An 18,419-nucleotide genomic window follows, 5' to 3' on the forward strand; every position below is an offset into this window, starting at 1 on the left:
CAGGGTAGCTACGATTTTTTGATTATGAAATTCCCTGACTTTTCCAGGTTTTCCAGACCAGAAATGAAATTTTTCCAGACATGTTTGTTGTCATGATTTTTCCTTTTGAACCTCATGTTTTTCAATAAAATATGCAGGCACGTTAATTATTATGAATATGAATATACACAGTTATTAGCTGAAAATTTACCAAGAGATTAATACAATGCTATTCAATGAAAAAATAAAAACTATTGTACTTCCGCATTTTCACTAAGTCATTACAATTAAAGTGGTGTAAAAAATCAATAAAAAAATGTGGCATATATCAAAGCTGTACAATGTAACCTGTATACAACCTCCATTATATCAATACAAATGAGAAACAACAGAAAATTAGGTCATGTACCTTTAGAAAATATGCAATAAGTTTAATGATTATATTTTTAAATTTATTGAAAATAGTACATATTTCGGAAATTCAGAACGTGAATGGGGCTGGTGACCCACCATACACCTAAAAAAAATATATACGTGGGCCATACTTTGGAATCAAATATCTCCATTACTTGAGTTTTCCACATGCTGGAACCAATTTTCTATTACCGAAAACATAGAAATCTGTCTATTAAAAGGTAACAGTTCCAAATGTTTTATGATTTTTTCAAATTTTCCTAGCATGAAGACTAGTTATCATAGAATTTTGGTAATCATTGTGACACAAAATTTGAACCTTCCTTAAAATAATGAGCACTGTTTGGATTCGAAAAAAGTTATTTATGTTGAAAAGAAAACTTCAAAATGCCCTACGCAATCAGAGTGCATTGAGGGTCTTTATTTTAATTCTAAGACAACCAAACCTGACCTTCCTAACCTAACCACAAAAGCATGTATTGACAAAATCTTAAGTAATCGCTAAAACTGTATGTGTTAACAGACATACTAAATTGAAATCTAACCATGTAAAAGTTGCATTTGTAGTATGATGAAATCGTAATAGAACAAAAGGAACTTGGGCCCATTTTCACCACTTTTCAGCATAATTTCATTCTACACGCAAAAAATACGTAAAATTACTATCGGCATCAAACCAACATTCCTAACCTAACAACGATGTGTGACCGGCGTACGTTTAATTCCTCTTTTCGCACCAGTTTTTAAAAAATAAATTCATTCTACATGCACAAAACACGTGCATATTCGAATAATGACGTCACTCATACTGCATATAATCACTAATTTCTCGCATGTAACACATCTCTGCAATGTAAAAACTACGACAACGAGCAAATGAACTAGTTGATCAGGTTGCTTCTGAACGAGTCGCAAACGAAGAACTCAAATTCACAGAACGGGTTCACGGGAGGAACGAAGTAGTGAGTCCCTTTGTTTTTACTAGGCATCCGCATCCGTCCAGTGTGACGTCAACCACAACCAGTTTACGTGAAATTCTGCTCTTCAAGGCAGAAAGTATTACATTGTTCTTGGTTCAAGGAGTATACAGTTATTGCAGATCCAAAGCCAATGAACTGTCCGAACACCAACCTGCTCCACTTCACGTACCAAAAGAGAACGGGTTCCAAACGGTTGTGTTCTTGCAGAAAGGAAATTTAATCACCACACACAAAGCTAAAACAACATTTTCTCCGCAAGAAATTCTCAGGATAGCTGGTGCGTAGGTTTAGTCTTGAATAGCTTGTTCGCTAAGGAAAAATCTCAGGCCTCTCCAAATTCCGTTCTTGAACAGGTTCACAAAAACGAGTCGCAAAATGAACGGATCCAAGAACCTAGATCCGAGAGTGAATAAATATAGAATCGAAATGCAAAGGAACCATAATTTTGTACATAACAGACTAGAAGTCATAATGACGAAAGGAACAAGTTTCTGAACTGAATTTTTTTGTGGAACTGGAATCACAAGAACCGAATTCGGAAGTGGAAATGAACCGTTCGTTCATTTTGTAACTGGTTGTCCTGCAACTCCAAAATGCGCGTAAATTCCAGAAAATATGCAAAATTCCCTGACTATTCCCTGACTTTTCCCTGACCAACCAAATTCCCTGACTTTTCCCTGTTTTCCAGGTTTTCCAGTCGCGTAGCAACCCTGTTCTTTCACAGTGATCCCATGAAAAATGTAAAAAAAAACTAAAAAAAACTATGTTCCGCTCCTTATCTGTGTGTGTGTCTGTTCAGTAGGTATGTATGTGTTCAGTAAGTCTGAACAGACACCTATGTCGACGTGTATTAGCATTGGCTGATACCGGTGGTATTAGGTCTTCCCAATGGCATAGTGGTAATATTGTTGCCTTGTAATCAAAGGTTCCTGGGTTTGATATAAGGTGGAGACACATAGTGGCTTGATTTGCTGTTTTAAGTCCACTTTATGCACAGACAGGCTAATCGTGACTGGGCCTACAGTTTAAAGTGGGATCCGAACCACTGAGCCAGTGATTCCACTGGGTATTGAACTTGGGACCCCTTGATTACAAGTCGATGATGTTACCACTACACCATCGGGGAGGCCACACGAAGTGTTTATCCCACTTTAAACTGTAGGTTCAGTTTCAATTAGTCTTTCAGTGCATAAAGTGGACTAGAAAATAAACTAAAACAAAGAAAGGAAGGAAGGAAAGAAGAAGGGAATGAAAGAGAGGAAAGAAAATGAGAAGTCTTCCTCTTCCTCTGTCTCCCCCCCCTCTCTCTCTCTCTCTCTCTCTTAGAGTTCTTCTCCTTCTTTCTTCCTCTCTTCCCCCCCCCCTCTCTCTCTCTCTCTCTCCCTCTATATATATATATATATATATACACAAATAATGAAGGAGACAGTAAACACTTACCACACGAATAGAAATAATTCAATATTTCGCGATCTGAGTCGCATTTTCAAGAAGGTAGATAAAAGATCGACGACACTTTGAGTAGAGGCACAGAATACTTACCGTAGCGTCTCTACGGTCAGTGTTGCCAGAAACAGTTGAAAGGAAACACAAAATACTTTAGCCAGTGTTTACTGTAAGGTGGGTGGGTAGTTACGGGGAGGAGAGGAAAGAGTTACTGGTTGGCTAGGTTGAGTCCGGGGGGTATAGTGGCGTGCATGCCTGCTATATAGGCCCTTTCCCATCGCCTGCGGAAAGATGTGTCAGAGCGGGCGGGGGGGGGGGGGGGGGTAAAAGGTGGATGATGGCAACATGGAAGCAGCATTACGAAAATCAGACATACCCTCCACTCCCTCCTCCCCATCCTGCACAGTGATCCCGAGACCAGAGACATCTTTCGGGAAAAACCTAGGGTCGTCTTCCGTCGCCCCCCCCAACCTCCAAAACATCTTGGTCCGAAACACCCCCACCCCTTCCGCACCCCTTCCCCCAGCCCACAGGTGCAACAAACCCAGATGCAAGATATGCCCCATACTCATCACCTCCCCCACCCTCCTGATCCCCACAGCGGCAGGTGAGTTCACCCTTCACCCTAAGGGCACCTGCCACTCATCCAACCTAATTTACACCCTCATCTGTCAAATCTGGGGCAACTTCTACCTAGGCGAAACCTCCACCCCCTTGAATCTAAGGATAAATAATCACCGTTCCTCCACCCAAAACTCCGATTTCACAGTTGCCATCCACACCAACAGCCATAACACCACCTTCAATAACTGCTTCCGTGTTGCCATCATCCACCTTTTACCCCCCCCCGCTCTGACACATCTTTCCGTAGGCGATGGGAAAGGGCCTATATAGCAGGCATGCACGCCACTATACCCCCCGGACTCAACCTAGCCAACCAGTAACTCTTTCCTCTCCTCCCCGAAACTACCCACCCACCTTACAGTAAACACTGGCTAAAGTATTTCGTGTTTCCTTTCAACTGTTTCTGGCAACACTGACCGTAGAGACGCTACGGTCAGTATTCTGTGCCTCTACTCAAAGTGTCGTCGATCTTTTATCTACCTTCTTGAAAATGCGACTCAGATCGCGAAATATTGAATTATCTCTATTCGTGTGGTAAGTGTTTACTGTCTCCTTCATTTTTTGTATATATATATATATATATATATATATATATATATATATATATATATATATATAAAAATCAAATAAGGTAAAAGGAAACACTCACCGGAACCGTCTTCTGTTTCTTCTCACACCGATGATGCTATAAATTAGCGAAAATTTTGAATTTTCCTACTGTCCGGTGAGTGTTTCCTTTTACCTTATTTGATTTTTACTTAGCCCTTTTGGCCCTCCTTGCTTTCACACACACTCACTCACTCACTCACTCTCACTCTCTCTCTCTCTCTCTCACTCTCTCTCTCTCTCTCTCTCTCTCTCTCTCTCTCTCTCACACACACACACACACACACACACACACACACACACACACACACACACACACACACACACACACACACACACACACACAAAATTTGGAAAAAAGTTGAAAAATTGAAGGAAATCGGCCGAGAAATAAGTTTCTTCCACTCATTTTATTCGCACCCATTCCTTTCACGAACACTCTACCGCTCGCAAGATCTAAAATTAGACACCACCACACCAAGCTTGAGTGATATCCAATAGCATTTGACCTCTACCTTCCCCTCCCCCAAACGTACCAATGTTAGCCTGCACCCAACGGCCGCTACCCAACACGCTACGCTTGTTTTGACATTCTGATTTCACTTGCTTTTGGATACGTGAGAAGAGAAGATCGAATGTGCTTGGATGTTATTTTAAATCGACCTTGACACATGTGTGGTGCCTGGAAGACAGGACTGTCTGTCCAGCTCTGACCTCGATTTCAGCAGGTCCCCGTGAGTGAGCAACTCTTGGCCTTGTAGCCGACAACTTCCAGTAACCGCTTTCATTCAAAATGCGTTCTTTAACCTTTGTTTAGAATCTCGCAAAGCTGTTTTGATTTGAAGATAAGGAAATTTGATCTCCAGAAAGAAAAACACCTTCATATTCTGCGCCTTCTGATAAGCAAAACTGTAAATTTAATTTTCATTTGACAAGAATAAACTTCCTCACACTCGGAGCATGTTGGAAGAAAATGCACACAATATAATAGCCGCTTTTCTTCAGAACCATTCATGTGGGAGGAAAAAGTGCTCAATGTAGGAATGGACGCTGAGTCCGATTTAAAGAAACATTATTCAATGGGAAAATGTTTGGAGGAGAGGATGTTTGAGATCGAGAATACTTCTAAATCCAACATTAAATTGTCAATTAACGTGAGAGTAAATAACGATCTCCCATTTTGATATCTAAAAATGCGCAGGTTTCATAAAGCTTGTTTTGAGTTCATTTTATGCTGATGGGCTAATCGGGACTAAATATACAGTTTAAAGTGAAATCCAATTCCAAACTCGAATCATTATCGACTGCGACACTGTTTAATGATGTGTCCTAGAATAAGCATTGGGTGAAAACAGATCGCAAGTTGCGTGTTTCCTTTTTCATGCTGGATTACAATGCAAGTCGAGGAAGGAGTTTGGACTCCTCCCTTGAATGGAGAAGGGGTGACTATGAAGTTGGTTGAAGCAAAGAAAATGTGACTTTTTTTTCTGATGTATTTTAAACAGCCGAACCAGAACGAAATTTACAGCCCCGCCTTTTTTTTTTTTTTTTTTTTTTGTCGTCGTCTGGTGCCTGGAAAGGTTGTGTTGTTTCTCCGGAGAGATCTTATCTTACCAGTTAATCTTGCTACAGACAATGCTCCAGTAGACCCGTATAAAATCCAACGTTCATTCTGCCCAATTATCTCCAGACCTTTGCTGGCGCCAGTGTAACTGGTGTCAAGATTCTTCGAGTTTCGCTTGCAATAAGCGAGAGATTGTTTTACTTTCCATAGGTCTCAGTGCAAACGGGTTTCTCATGAACGAGAATTGTAAGCATTTCCTGGAAGAGCAACAACTGCACAATTAAAAGAAAGTAACATTATTTTAAATCCTTTTTGTGAAAACGTTTTCTTCTATTTTCCTTCTCACAACACGCGTCATGTGCATAACAGGTTTTATAACTACCAGGATAACGGTGTTACCGTCTCCTAGGCATCTTTGTGTCCATTTGAGCTCCGTTTAAGCTGAAAATTGGTGCAAATTCCAATAACGACCCCTTCAAAATAACAACCTTTTTCCTGGGAACTGTGAAAGGTCGTCGTCTCGAGAGTTGACTGTATATTATTGGATTCAAACTGGCAAATCTGAAAACAAGTGCCAACTTCCTGAAACTGAGCATACAATTCAAACCAAAATATGCCACGAGCTATTTCAGTTTACATTCTATGTATTTAGGATTTTGCCATAAGGTCTGACAAAGGCTCATATCCTCTCGTGAACTGAAACCACGAAAAAGTTTAATGTAGACTGCAGTGTAGGATGAGAAAAGTACAAGAGTCTTCTTATAAATAAATAAAAAAAAGTTGTATTCATGTACACTTCACATTGATTGATTGATGTTTTATTTTTTTACTTTGTTTTTCTGCCACTTCTGGCTAACACACAGAACACCTATGTCCAAGGCAGGATTCGAATCTGGGGCGTCAAATTTGAAAATACCCTCTTCACTTTCAATAGGATTGTTGCAACATGGAAACATACATAACTGTTATGTAAGACCCTCCCCGCCTGCCCCAACCTTCACTTTGAAAAGTATACATAAAGAGTGGGGTGAAATCCATTGCCTATGTAAGATAAGTGTACAAAAAGTGGAAAAAAAATCTGAGGTTTATATATACTAGGGATGGGGCAGATTAATAGGTACTCTACTGGTATCGGTAACATTACTGATTATTTTATCCGTTCTATAAATATCTCATAATTTAGTGCAAAATTCTGCCATTTTGTTGTAAGTTTCCATGCCCTACTTTTTCAAAAAGTAATTGTCTAAATGTACAACTTCTTTTGTACTGCAGTCAGCTTAAAACATACATTTATTAAGGAGGTCAATGAACCATTCACATTCTTCAAGACCCATTTGCAATTTTATATCAGTATTGGCCAAAATTTCATATCGGTCCATTCCTAATATCTACATAGTTGCAATGAATTATTCTCAATTGTTCAGTTGAACAGAATTTGTCAAGTGTCAATTATTGAAGAATTGAAATTCACCCCGTTGTAGACACAAAATGATCCCAAACTTAATTTTGAGCCCCCGGTCTCCTGAGATTTTACCAGTATCCCTGTTTACTGGCACCAATAAATCTACTGTGCTAACAAACACTACTGGTGCAAACACTTAAAAAGAGTGACCTAAGCTTGCTCTCTCTCACTTTCTCTCGCACACGCTCAATGTCTGAGCTCATGAGTGAAACATTACCTTCGTATCCAGATGGGTATTCGATTCAGGAGGTATATTAGTTAACATCGGAATGAAAAGGTCCATTTCGTATGTTCCGCTGGGCCTTGCATTTCTGTCCTTGTAAAAGCCGTTCCCATTTACATGCCCTGCGCTGGGTTGGTGGTTCGAACTTCGATGAGGTATATTGGGAGAAGGATTCATGCACTGCTTCCGGAACAGAATTACGACTGCACAAATCGTAATGGATGCTACACCCATTGCTATTCCAGCTGTTAAACCTGCAAGGAAAATTAAAAATGCAATGAATTAGTACTTCTGATTTGTTCACACTAAATACAAAACAAACCTAATCACAGAAGAATTAGTTCTTTTAGACTGCATGAAAGTAACACACATTTTTGCACTGCTATTTTTCTGCATTTTCATATTTTGCATCACCTTTAGATAAGTGTAATGATGAGAATTATGATAAATTAAATTGATGAGGGAACATTTTGATGTCCCATGCAGGACTTAAACCCAGAACCTAAAGTGGCGAGACCTTGAATCAACAACTCATCACTAGAGCCACATATTTATGGTGAATAAAGATAAAGATATAAGTACAAAAACTGGGCACATTTCGGGATCAAAATGGATTTCGGTGTTGAAATGGTGAATAAAAATCTACATTTGGTTTAAAAACTGTACTTATTACACAAAACTAACATTTCACTTTGATAACTTTGTAAATGTGCTATTAAGGAGAGGAGATACAGTTACGCACCATGTGTGCATTTATTTTAATATCGTCGGAATGGGAAATGCTACTGAAGAAAAACGTGGGGGTACACATGTGGCAGCTCAAAGCATTTTTCAAAGTTCATTATTAAGCTAGATACGACCTGTAAAAAAATGACGAATAAGAATTTTCAGAATCCCATGTATTTCTTATGGGGAATCAACTTCAACATCAAGTTACGGCTAATCAAATGGGAGTTTCGACTTTTCTGCTGGGCAATCACTTCTTCAAACTGCCCTCTTCCTGTTGATATAATTTTATATTCCATCGGAAGTTTGATATTCCCAAGATAACAAATCAAAAAATACTCCCATATGCCCAATGCATTTCTCCTTGCTTTCCTGGCAGTGTTGCAAAACCTGGTGTGCATAAAAGAACTAAATTTTCCCTTAAATGGAGTTAAAACTGGCTTTCAAGGACCTAGATTTACGAAGTGCTTCCTAGAGTAATGTTAGTTGTCAAAGGGATGGGGTACTGCTATTACCATTAACTCTAAATTGATGACAATTTATTCTTAGTTTTCACCATCTAGATCCTCATGGTTGTACGATATCAAAAATAAAGGATTCCCTGATAACAATATTATGCCAATTTCAAGTCAACAAGGCGCTATAAAAAAAAAGTAGCTGGGGATATAATAGGGATGGTGCAACGCACCTAATATAACAATATAACGTCACATGCAAAATGTATAATCATGGTAAAGTTGGTCTATGTGGGCCGGAACCAGTGATGGTATCATAGTGAGGCACGGGGGCGGCCACCCCAGTTCAAAGGCAAACGAGTGCACGAAAGAGCCAGATCTGGCTCCAAGAGAGCTAAGTTGTCAATACTGACTCTGAGGGAAAAGCCAGGCAGAGACTGTCTTGCATGCCTGTTAGAGTAAGAAGTTTATTCCTGTATTAAAGAGTCGATATTTGCTTCTCAAACGAAACAGAATTATTCAATTTCCCATGAATTGAATAACTCACAGGATAATTCTGACCTCTGAAGGTGTCACGATGGTAATAAACATAAATTTCGGGTTTAATAGTTTATTTTGCATTTTCAGTTTATCATGCATCATTTCATGACAAAAGATGGTAACAAAATGCACCTCACACCTTTCAAAAACATGAAAAATAACATTACAAAGTGTTATTTTACAATTTCATGTTTTCGTCAAAAACAAAATAATATGCATGCCCCTACTCATGACGTTTCTACTGAGGCAGCTGAATATTCAAACATGAAAAATATTTGTGTACACTTTTATTAGCATTGCAATGAAAACATGTAACATCTTATTTTTCCAAGTTAAGCTTCTGTTAGCTACCCTTTCACCAACAGCCTAGTAGCTTGTGAATAACACTTTCGAATAGTGTTTCTGGTGGTCCACATATCCAGTAGTGGGACCTTATTAAACAGCCATGAGGTTTACTCTTCACACAATCTTATGACAATAACTGTCATAACTGTGACAACTGAAATGTAAATTAAGACTGATTGTGCCGAAACTGCCCATAGATGGCATTTGAGTGCCAAATAGCTTATTGAACTGAAGATTAATACTAAGATTTGATAATAGATGTCCTCAATGTACTCTGAGTGTAAATTAGTACGAATGATTGCATTAGCGATGAAAATATAAGATTGGATTGTGTATACAACAACTGATAATATTTTTCAAATTAGATTATGTACATTTACAAAGTTATCGCAATAGTAATGTACATTGCGAATTTAAAAGAAAAGAGAAACATTCGTCAACACTGGAAGAATGCGCAATAAAAGTGAACTGGTTCAAAGAACGGATCACCGAACCCGTTGCCTGTGCAGAAGCCGTGGAATGGACGTAGTAGGAATCGGATCGGCGGAACGGTTCGAGGACTCGGTCCGGGAAAAAAGGAGAAGCTATGGCGGATGTGAAAGAACATGTAATAAGTATCAATGGAAATCGGGCTTACTAGGAAGTGTTAAGTGAATCCATTTGCCTTAATTTGTTTATTAAGGACCGTTCTTCAAAAATTCCAATGAACATTTACTCTCCATGGTGTCTTAAAATGGATATTTTAAGTTAAAGATGACAGAATTTTTCGCCCGATGTCAGCTGACTTGTAAGTACAAATCTTGCATCGCAGTTAGATGAACGGGAAGGAACGTGAACTATACAAAATTTCATTCTCAATTTCGTATATGCTAGCATCCGTGTGTCTAATTATGGCCATAATTCGTGTGCATTCCTTGTGTTGAGTTTCGGCGGGAAACTTGGCATCCTAGGTAGCCATATTGAATAAAAAGAAAATAAGAACAGTTGTGGAATTTACTATCAATCGTAAAGAACGTTATATGTCTCAGACGTTTGTCTTTACGGCAAAACTTTTTGATGAATGATTCAGTTTCATATTTTTCTGGATTATACAATTCCAGTACATGAAACATTTATAATTTTCTGGTAGGAAAGATAATAATGTGTACTTGGCACATGGCATATGAGTAGAATACTTAATGTCAAATACAAGCTTGTTTACGTTCTGATGTAAATAAATAGTTGTCGTCAAATCAATATTTCAGACTCTGAATCAGCAATTCGAATCCATACATGCTTTAGTGTATTTTATGTGGTATCATGTTAATGATAATATTTCTTTCAGGCTGGGAAGGTTCATCTTGCTCTGGTCTCCATGGGCAATAATCTGAACTTCTTTTTCAGCTCGGGCACTTCATATTCGAGTCTGCTATTCTGGGTTGGAGCGTACTGAAAGCTAGCACCCCCCCCCCCCCCCCCCGTTAAGCTAAATAGTTGGTCTTCTTGAGTATTGAATTTCAATTATCAGTATAAATTAGTTGTTTCTCCTAAAGTCTGCGGGAATTTACATTAAATGTAAGGGCAAGGGGTGATCTAAATTCATTCACAGGGCTGATCATTCTTACTGGTTGGTCAACATTTGTTTTATTATTGGACGATGATTTTTTTTTTTAAACTTGAAGCTTTAAGGGCATAATCTCACGAGAGCAATTGCAATGCTGCGTATCCGTGCGTTGCCTGACGGGTGTGTCCAACGTGCAGTGGTCCTAAAATTTTGAGGGAGAATTTAGGTTTGGGAACTTTGTAGAGCAATTGCATGAGGACATATAGGAGCGGGGAAGCCTCGTCTGCCTAGTCTCGTCATAATCTCATCTTTCACAAATCGTTTTCACCCAGCTACCCTTGCTTGGGACAAACATTCATCACCAAAATTGCACTGAAATGTACAGTGTGTTTCAAAAAATTTGATATCATTACAGATGTAAATATCTCAGTAACTACATAGTCAAGATAAAGGAAACTACAGAGGTGCAATCCTCAACTGAATAAGATTTATGCATAAAAATTTGAATAAGAAATTCAAAGGTATGTGGATGTCACAAACGATTGTTCACAAGTGTTCAATTATGCATACTGCCTGTGGCACGGCACATGTCAAGTAGGTAGTCCCGCTTCTGCTTCTGCCAAACACTCTGCAGAATGTCAGCAGTAACAGTCTTCAGTGCAGCGGCGATTCTCTGCTGGAGTTCCTCTAGGCTTGTAGGAGGTGGGATAAATGGAGGCCCTTCACATACCACCAAAACAAAAAATCACAAGGGGTCTCTCTCGTATATCGACACACAATTGCTTGGGCATTCGCTTGTCATCTGTCTTTAAAGCTTGACAAGCTGCAGCCTCATTCGCAAGCGCTTCCTTATGACACGCCAAACTGTCGTCACAGGGATCTGATTTTCCTGACTTGTTCTTATGGACTTCCTGGGGCTTCGCACACTGTCCAGATCCTTTTGCCCTGCACAGACAGCCATCCTTTTTTGAACTTTTTGTGCCATGTCCATATCTGCATTACAGTTAGTGCATTTTCAATGCAATTTCAACTCAATTTCCCTCACACATGCACACTCCACAGTATTGTTTGACTGTACTCGAGCATACATAACACACACACACAAAAAAGGCCTTTTCTTTTCCAGTGAATGGCATGTCTATACCTCTAAAGACAAAAACATACCTTATTACACACTGACTTTTGAGGTGTTTCTACATATACTGTTAAATTTTCAGATCATTTACATGAGAATTGGTAACGTCGTTTGATTACGAAATAATATAAAATTTATTGAAACATCCGGTATAATTTCAAACAGAACAGTATGATCCTTTGTCGAAAATATGATGATTATGCACTTTGCAACACTGGACGCTACAATGTAAGTACCAAGTATCTTCTAGCCAGCCAGCTGCCAAAAAGCTGAAAATCTAAATCATTTTGGTAAACTCAAATCTTGACAAGTATAAAAAAGCTGATATTTCCAGTTTTTTTGGAAGTATTTTCAAAATTTCCTACCTCACTACACATGTTTCCCTGAATTTAGCAAACTGTAACTGAAATGGCAAATTTGAACGAGAAGCTAGGCAAAACTTACGTAAAGGTAAAGATACGTCTGTGCATGTGCAAACATGGCATGAAGGCATATGGTGGGAGAGCTCTATATATTCTCGATCTCGGTCATAGTTGAGATGATGTGATCAGCATCATGCGTGGCTTCTGTTACCACTCTGGGTTGCCCCCATCGAATCCACATGATAGCCAGATGCTCTACGAACTGAGCTACTGTGGCTACATACCTTATTGATTATGGACATGTCTGCTTACCAACATTCCAATCCTTGGGAGGTTGATGGATATCTGAAGGTTCCTCACTTGGACTAGTCACAAGGGGAATGGTGATGGTGATTTCATCTGTAGGTAGACCCACACCAGCTTGGGTTGCTGCGCTGACGGACAAGTAATACCTTGCATTCGGCGACAGACCAGCAATCTGAAACAAAGCATCACACAACATAAGCACACTTTCATTCCTATTCAGTCAACAGACGTGTACCTACGATAAAGACTATTTGTGATTAAAATTAGCACTTGAGCACTAGTGTCACTTTCAATATGGCCACCGTACGTAGGATAAATCCCTCGTTTACGTCCAGTTAGAAGTAGCTAGTAGTAGTGTGTGGTCGTGGCTGTTATGAAGACGTTCAAGTTACGCATTATTTTTAAATATTGTGAATTTCGATTTGTAGAGGCGCATATTTTTGGTAAAAAAAAAAAAAAAAAGCAAAATTTTGGTACAAAACAGTCCATTTCAGGTTCAAAAGCGGTAAAAAAAATTAACTTTCAGGGTTATAGCGGCAGCATGTAAAATGACATTTTGGTTTTAAAATTGTGAACGTAATCCAAAATTTGATTTAAAAACTGCACTTATTACAAAATAAACATAACCTTTCTAATAGCCCATTTATGTAATTACCACAATATTAAGTTTATCCCTGTATAAAGGGGTCCATTCTTGCTTCTCAAATATTTACAGCAGAATTAATAAATTTTCCGTAAATTGCATAACTCCCAAGATAATTCAAACTTCAGTAAGTGACGCGTTGGTAAATAAACTCGAAATTTCGTGTTTAAAGAGTCTATTTCGCATTTTGCAGTTCATTTTGCATCATTTCGTGACAAAACAGGGTAGCAAAATGCACCTCACACCTTTCAGAAACATTAACATTAGAATGTGTTTTCACATTTTGTTTTTTCGTCAAAAACGAAATATGCATGCCCCTAACGATGTGAATACCAGGAACTAAAACGAAGGTGAAGCTGTGATGAGGACGAAACATGTAATAATGATAGGCAAAAATAACGCAGATGAAACCTACATATATACACTGGTTCTTCAAAGCAGTGCTGCATCTGCACACTTCCATGTTGCAAAATTTACATTTTTCCCTGACAATTACAAACTAAACTAAATCGATGTTTTTGCAAATAGAAATAATAAACTCGCACAGATCCACGTATGGTTTTGTTAAGTACCAATAGAGGAAGGGGGACAAATATGGAATACCATTTTGTTTTTGACCATTCAATGGCACATTTTTTGAAGAATATATGTGAGAAACTACCCTCTTCTTCCTTAATTAGTTCTTTAATAGAATATAAGGTTTAGACTAAGTAACATTATAGTAAGTATTTGCAAATAACATTTTCCTAAAAGTTGACATGATTGCTCCAAAAGAAAATGGGGTACAAATATGGAATACTGGCAACATTGTGCAGAAAATGAACATATAAACACAATAAACACAATTGTAGCGAAAACATGAAATAAATGAACACTGTAAAGTCACAAATATGAGAAAGTTTCTGAACTGTACATGTCTGTATTACTATGATTATGAGGGCACTATTTACCTACTTACAAAAATTGCAAATGTAAAGTCCATTATCATATCCTGCACATTCAGTATGAGCCCACATAACACACATTTCGCACTTAACCCATTCTTCTCCAAGCTTATCATCAGAAAATTGTCCAGTACAGAAGAGACATTCAGCATCATCACTACTTGGTGTTCTGGCATCTGACATACTGAGATCAGAAGAGTCATCTCGCATGCTGAATATGCCGTCGCTGTCCGAGTCTGATGATTCGCAGTCTTTTGGTAATGACGATTTCCCTTCTTTCCAATTGTTTTTAACAGGCTGTTTCTTAACAGCAGTGGACATTTCAATGGAAGTCTTATATGGCGATGAGCTCAGGATATGAGAGGTCCCTGCTTTCCTCCCCCTACTGCCTTGCCTCTTCAGGTGAGGTGGCCACTTCACTTCTAGCAGAAGGTCCTGCTCCATCTTCGGGTTTGGATCCAGATGCAAGTCCACGTTATTAATTTTTGTACATAAATGGGGTATAAATATGGAATACTACTATTCCATATTTGAGCCACTGTTACCTTCGAGTATCGAGGGCCACGAGTGTATTCAAACTCACCTCAATAATATACGCAAAATACCAGAATAAAGCCTGATTGATATGCTACTAAACTGTATACAATGTATTTTCATTCTGTGTACTAATAAGAAGCACAACGCAAAAAGGTACTTAACTACAAACTTTTCACTTTGGACGGGGACCACAACAATCGTAACGTGCCCTGTTCAACCTCGAGATGCAAACTAACTGCTTCCTGTGGTGGTGAGGGACACTGCCCAGCTTTTCACGTAGTTCTTGCAAGAGTGCAGCACTTACCAGGAGAGATATAATGGTATTCCATATTTGTACCCCTATTTCATATTTATCCCTCTTCCCCTATTATCTTCTATGTAATTGACTTAATTTCTCTATTCTCTATGATTTGAATTCAAACTGCAAAATAGTGAATTTGGAAAATTATTACAATTCACAAGCTAAGGAAGGATTATGGAATTTTGTCATACGCAGTAAGTTTAAAATAAAATACTTGAATATTTTTAAAGTTACGACTAAATGAGATAAGAGTGAAGAGTGATTGATTAAGAAATACAATTTGTAATTTATAAGTCTCCTTATACATTCTCGGTATTATATGTTGATATTTCCACTGAGGTTTGGAACCCTCTGCTTGCAAAAGCTATGAGTGCGGACTCATTTTTCAATGCATAAAGCTACTTCTCTCTTCTCTGTAAAACAAAAAACTTAACTCTTGCATATAAGTGAAACAACTGAATCGAACAAAAGAAAGTGTCATATTTCCTTACATTATCGATGATATTTCTGCTTCAGTACAGTATATCCAAGTGAAGTACTGTGAAACTGACAACATGCAGGGTCAAATCCACATTCAAACGGTGATCTTTTTTCTCGGTCTATAATTATTTTTTTTGAGCTGAAGGAAAATTTACAAGAGATACTTAAAAAAGCAGAAATAAACCAGGAAATAACCACTGATTAATCTCATCCGTTTTTTGCGATTGCAAAAATTGCTGGAGGACTTCTGTAAAAGAAGAGGCTAGTTCCGATGTGAGGGGGCGAGTTGCTTTTGTAAGATGGCATCTTCTGTATATTATACCATTAATGCTGACGAAAAGGGTATGTAAGTATTAGAAATTTAACGCAAGGAATTTATAGATTTGCATTATATAGGTACCTGATTTAGCTAATCAACACATTAAAACAGGAACACTCTAATAATAAAAGATTCTGAAAGTTCATATAAGAGGGGCATCCTGAAAAAAGCTCCAATGGTGCCTATACGCAGCAGTAGTGGGCGGAGAGCGACACACACACACATGCAGGCAGGAAGAAGTGGCATGTAGCTGTAATCTGGTACAGTTGCAATGCAGCCGTTTTACGACAGTTCTAGGTTAAAGATTGCAGCTGTCATACAGTCTCCCACCGACTGCGATGTAGCCTACATTGCACGCTCAGAATTTGGCACAGAGCCACCAGCAATCGTGTGAGGTGTGCAGACCGGATAGTATGGTCAGACGATGGTGCAGACAATTCACGGAAGGCCAATCGAATGTGCACAACCCCATACAGCTGAGTACACACGGGCGTTTCCATGACTTCAGGTGAGAGATCTTGGACCACTCCCTGTACAGCCCTGGCCTTGTATGTACAGACTTTCATCTCTTTGTTTAACTGAAGAGGTTTCTGGCAGGACAAGGATTTGACAGCTACACTGCGGTAGAGATAGTTCCAGTCTTTGCTGTCAGACACATATACCATGGGCATACAAAATTTAGTGCCATGCTACGACAAATGCCAGAACAATGGTGGTGATTATGCCGAAAATTAGGTTAGGACTCACTGTTACTAATGCAATAAATTACAACTGATATTCTTGTTTTATTTATGCCTAATCGGTAGGGACCTTGATATATATATATATATATATTTTAAATAGGTGTATTATCTTATATTTTATTTTTACGGTGTTACTTTTCCCAAAATTCACATTTTCATTTTAGCGAATTTTCTGGCAAATATCTGAAATTATACCTTCATGGTGTTTTCAAACTACTGTTTCAAATTGTAAGTCACATGGCTTATGCCTCATCATGAGAGTTTGATATCTTGAAAGTTATTTTGGGAAAGTTATTTTCCATACCCTTTTTTAATTTTAAGGTAAGGATTTTAGATAATGGAATTTTCCCCCTATATTCTGATGGGCGCATAATGACCATAAGTGGCGACGCACCCAAAAAATTAAAATCAATCAATCTCACGTGACAGGCACCAAAAAATAGCATTATCTTTTTTGACTTGTTAGTGTTAAGTTTTCCAAAATTAGCGTTTTTGTTTTAGAACATTTATCTGCCAAATATACCAGAAATTAATACTCCATTGTGCTTTTAAACTATTATTTTAAATTGTAGGTCACATGGTCTACGTATTTTCGTGACAGTTTGATATGTTGGAACAGATTTTTCAGGAAGTAAAAGTAAAGTGCTCCCCTGCACTTTTCCATGAAGTTGTATAGGGGTGTAAAGTTAGGGCCCCACACTTTCTTGATCACGGCTGAAGGTGCGGGTGATGTAATCAGCACCACACTCCTGGCTACCTTTATTCCTCAAGGTACCAGCTTCATATGATGCTGGGTGGGCACCGGAGCAGTTTGAATAGGTGGAAAACATCCCGGTTCTCCACCGCAGGGGAATGACCCCGGGTATCTCGCATAATAGTCAGATGCCCTAATGACTGAGTTCCATTATTACTTGCTCGACAAATGCCGATGGTACGCACTTAGCTTGGTAATTCAAAACATATCTCGTGCGACAAATACGAAGATGTGGCTCCCGTGTGACGGTAGATACACACTTAATCTCCTGTTAGAACCATGCCACTTTGCTTTGTGATGCAAATGGTTTTGATAGAAGTTGAAAAAATCGTGGGAAATACATGATTTAATGTAGCTGTCGGAATTATTCCATGTACGTATAACTCTATAGTTTACTCTTGAGTAAAATGTTGGAAAACTTGCATGTTCTATGTACACAAACATGGCCTAGAAAAGACAAGAATGTTGGATTTCATGGAGTTTTTCATTGTTTTAGGACATTTCTTTAAAAAAAAAATCACTAAAAATGACAAAAATTCGCATTTTATGCCAAATTTGCATTATTTCGATATTTTGAACGGCCGAAAAATGTGTCCAGACATCACACTGAACATTCATAAACACAAGGTCGCAGCAATTACCATTTTTCACGTTTGCGAAATATCAATGTCCCTACTAATTGGAAATTACTTTCTGGCCAACCCTCGTATAAATCAGTATATGGAAAGTGAAAATTTAGCAGGGCTGGCAGAGAAAAGTCAATTCTTGAAGAAAGTGATTTGCTTTTATGATTGAATGATTTGAGTAAATATGATATTAAAGCATTTACGTATTTATTATTAGTATTTTATTTCATAATATTGGACATTAACCTTACTCAGTGAGAGATTAATGACCATCTCTCATGAGTTTAAACAGACAGGACAGAGAGTGGGATTAATTTCATTGCAATACTAGTGTTGCAGTAAATTTGAGGTTGGGAGCATGC

The 18,419-nt window shown here is 38.4% G+C and overlaps 1 protein-coding gene across 1 annotated transcript in view; it reads right to left on the reverse strand.

Annotated features, from left to right (window-relative positions):
- LOC145992475 (protogenin B-like) overlaps positions 1 to 18,419 on the reverse strand; it is a 103,011-nt gene that overhangs the window by 11,349 nt on the left and 73,243 nt on the right. The window contains exons 16-17 of the mRNA XM_083128859.1: positions 12,717 to 12,882; positions 7,293 to 7,552 (exon numbers count right to left, since the gene is read on the reverse strand). Of these exons, the coding sequence (XP_082984985.1) occupies positions 7,293 to 7,552; positions 12,717 to 12,882 (426 nt within the window). The remainder of the gene's footprint in view (positions 1 to 7,292; positions 7,553 to 12,716; positions 12,883 to 18,419) is intronic.

This window comes from Lepisma saccharinum, chromosome 1 (assembly GCF_977018435.1).
Source record: "Lepisma saccharinum chromosome 1, izLepSacc3.1, whole genome shotgun sequence".
In the NCBI taxonomy this organism is placed as follows: domain Eukaryota; kingdom Metazoa; phylum Arthropoda; class Insecta; order Zygentoma; family Lepismatidae; genus Lepisma; species Lepisma saccharinum.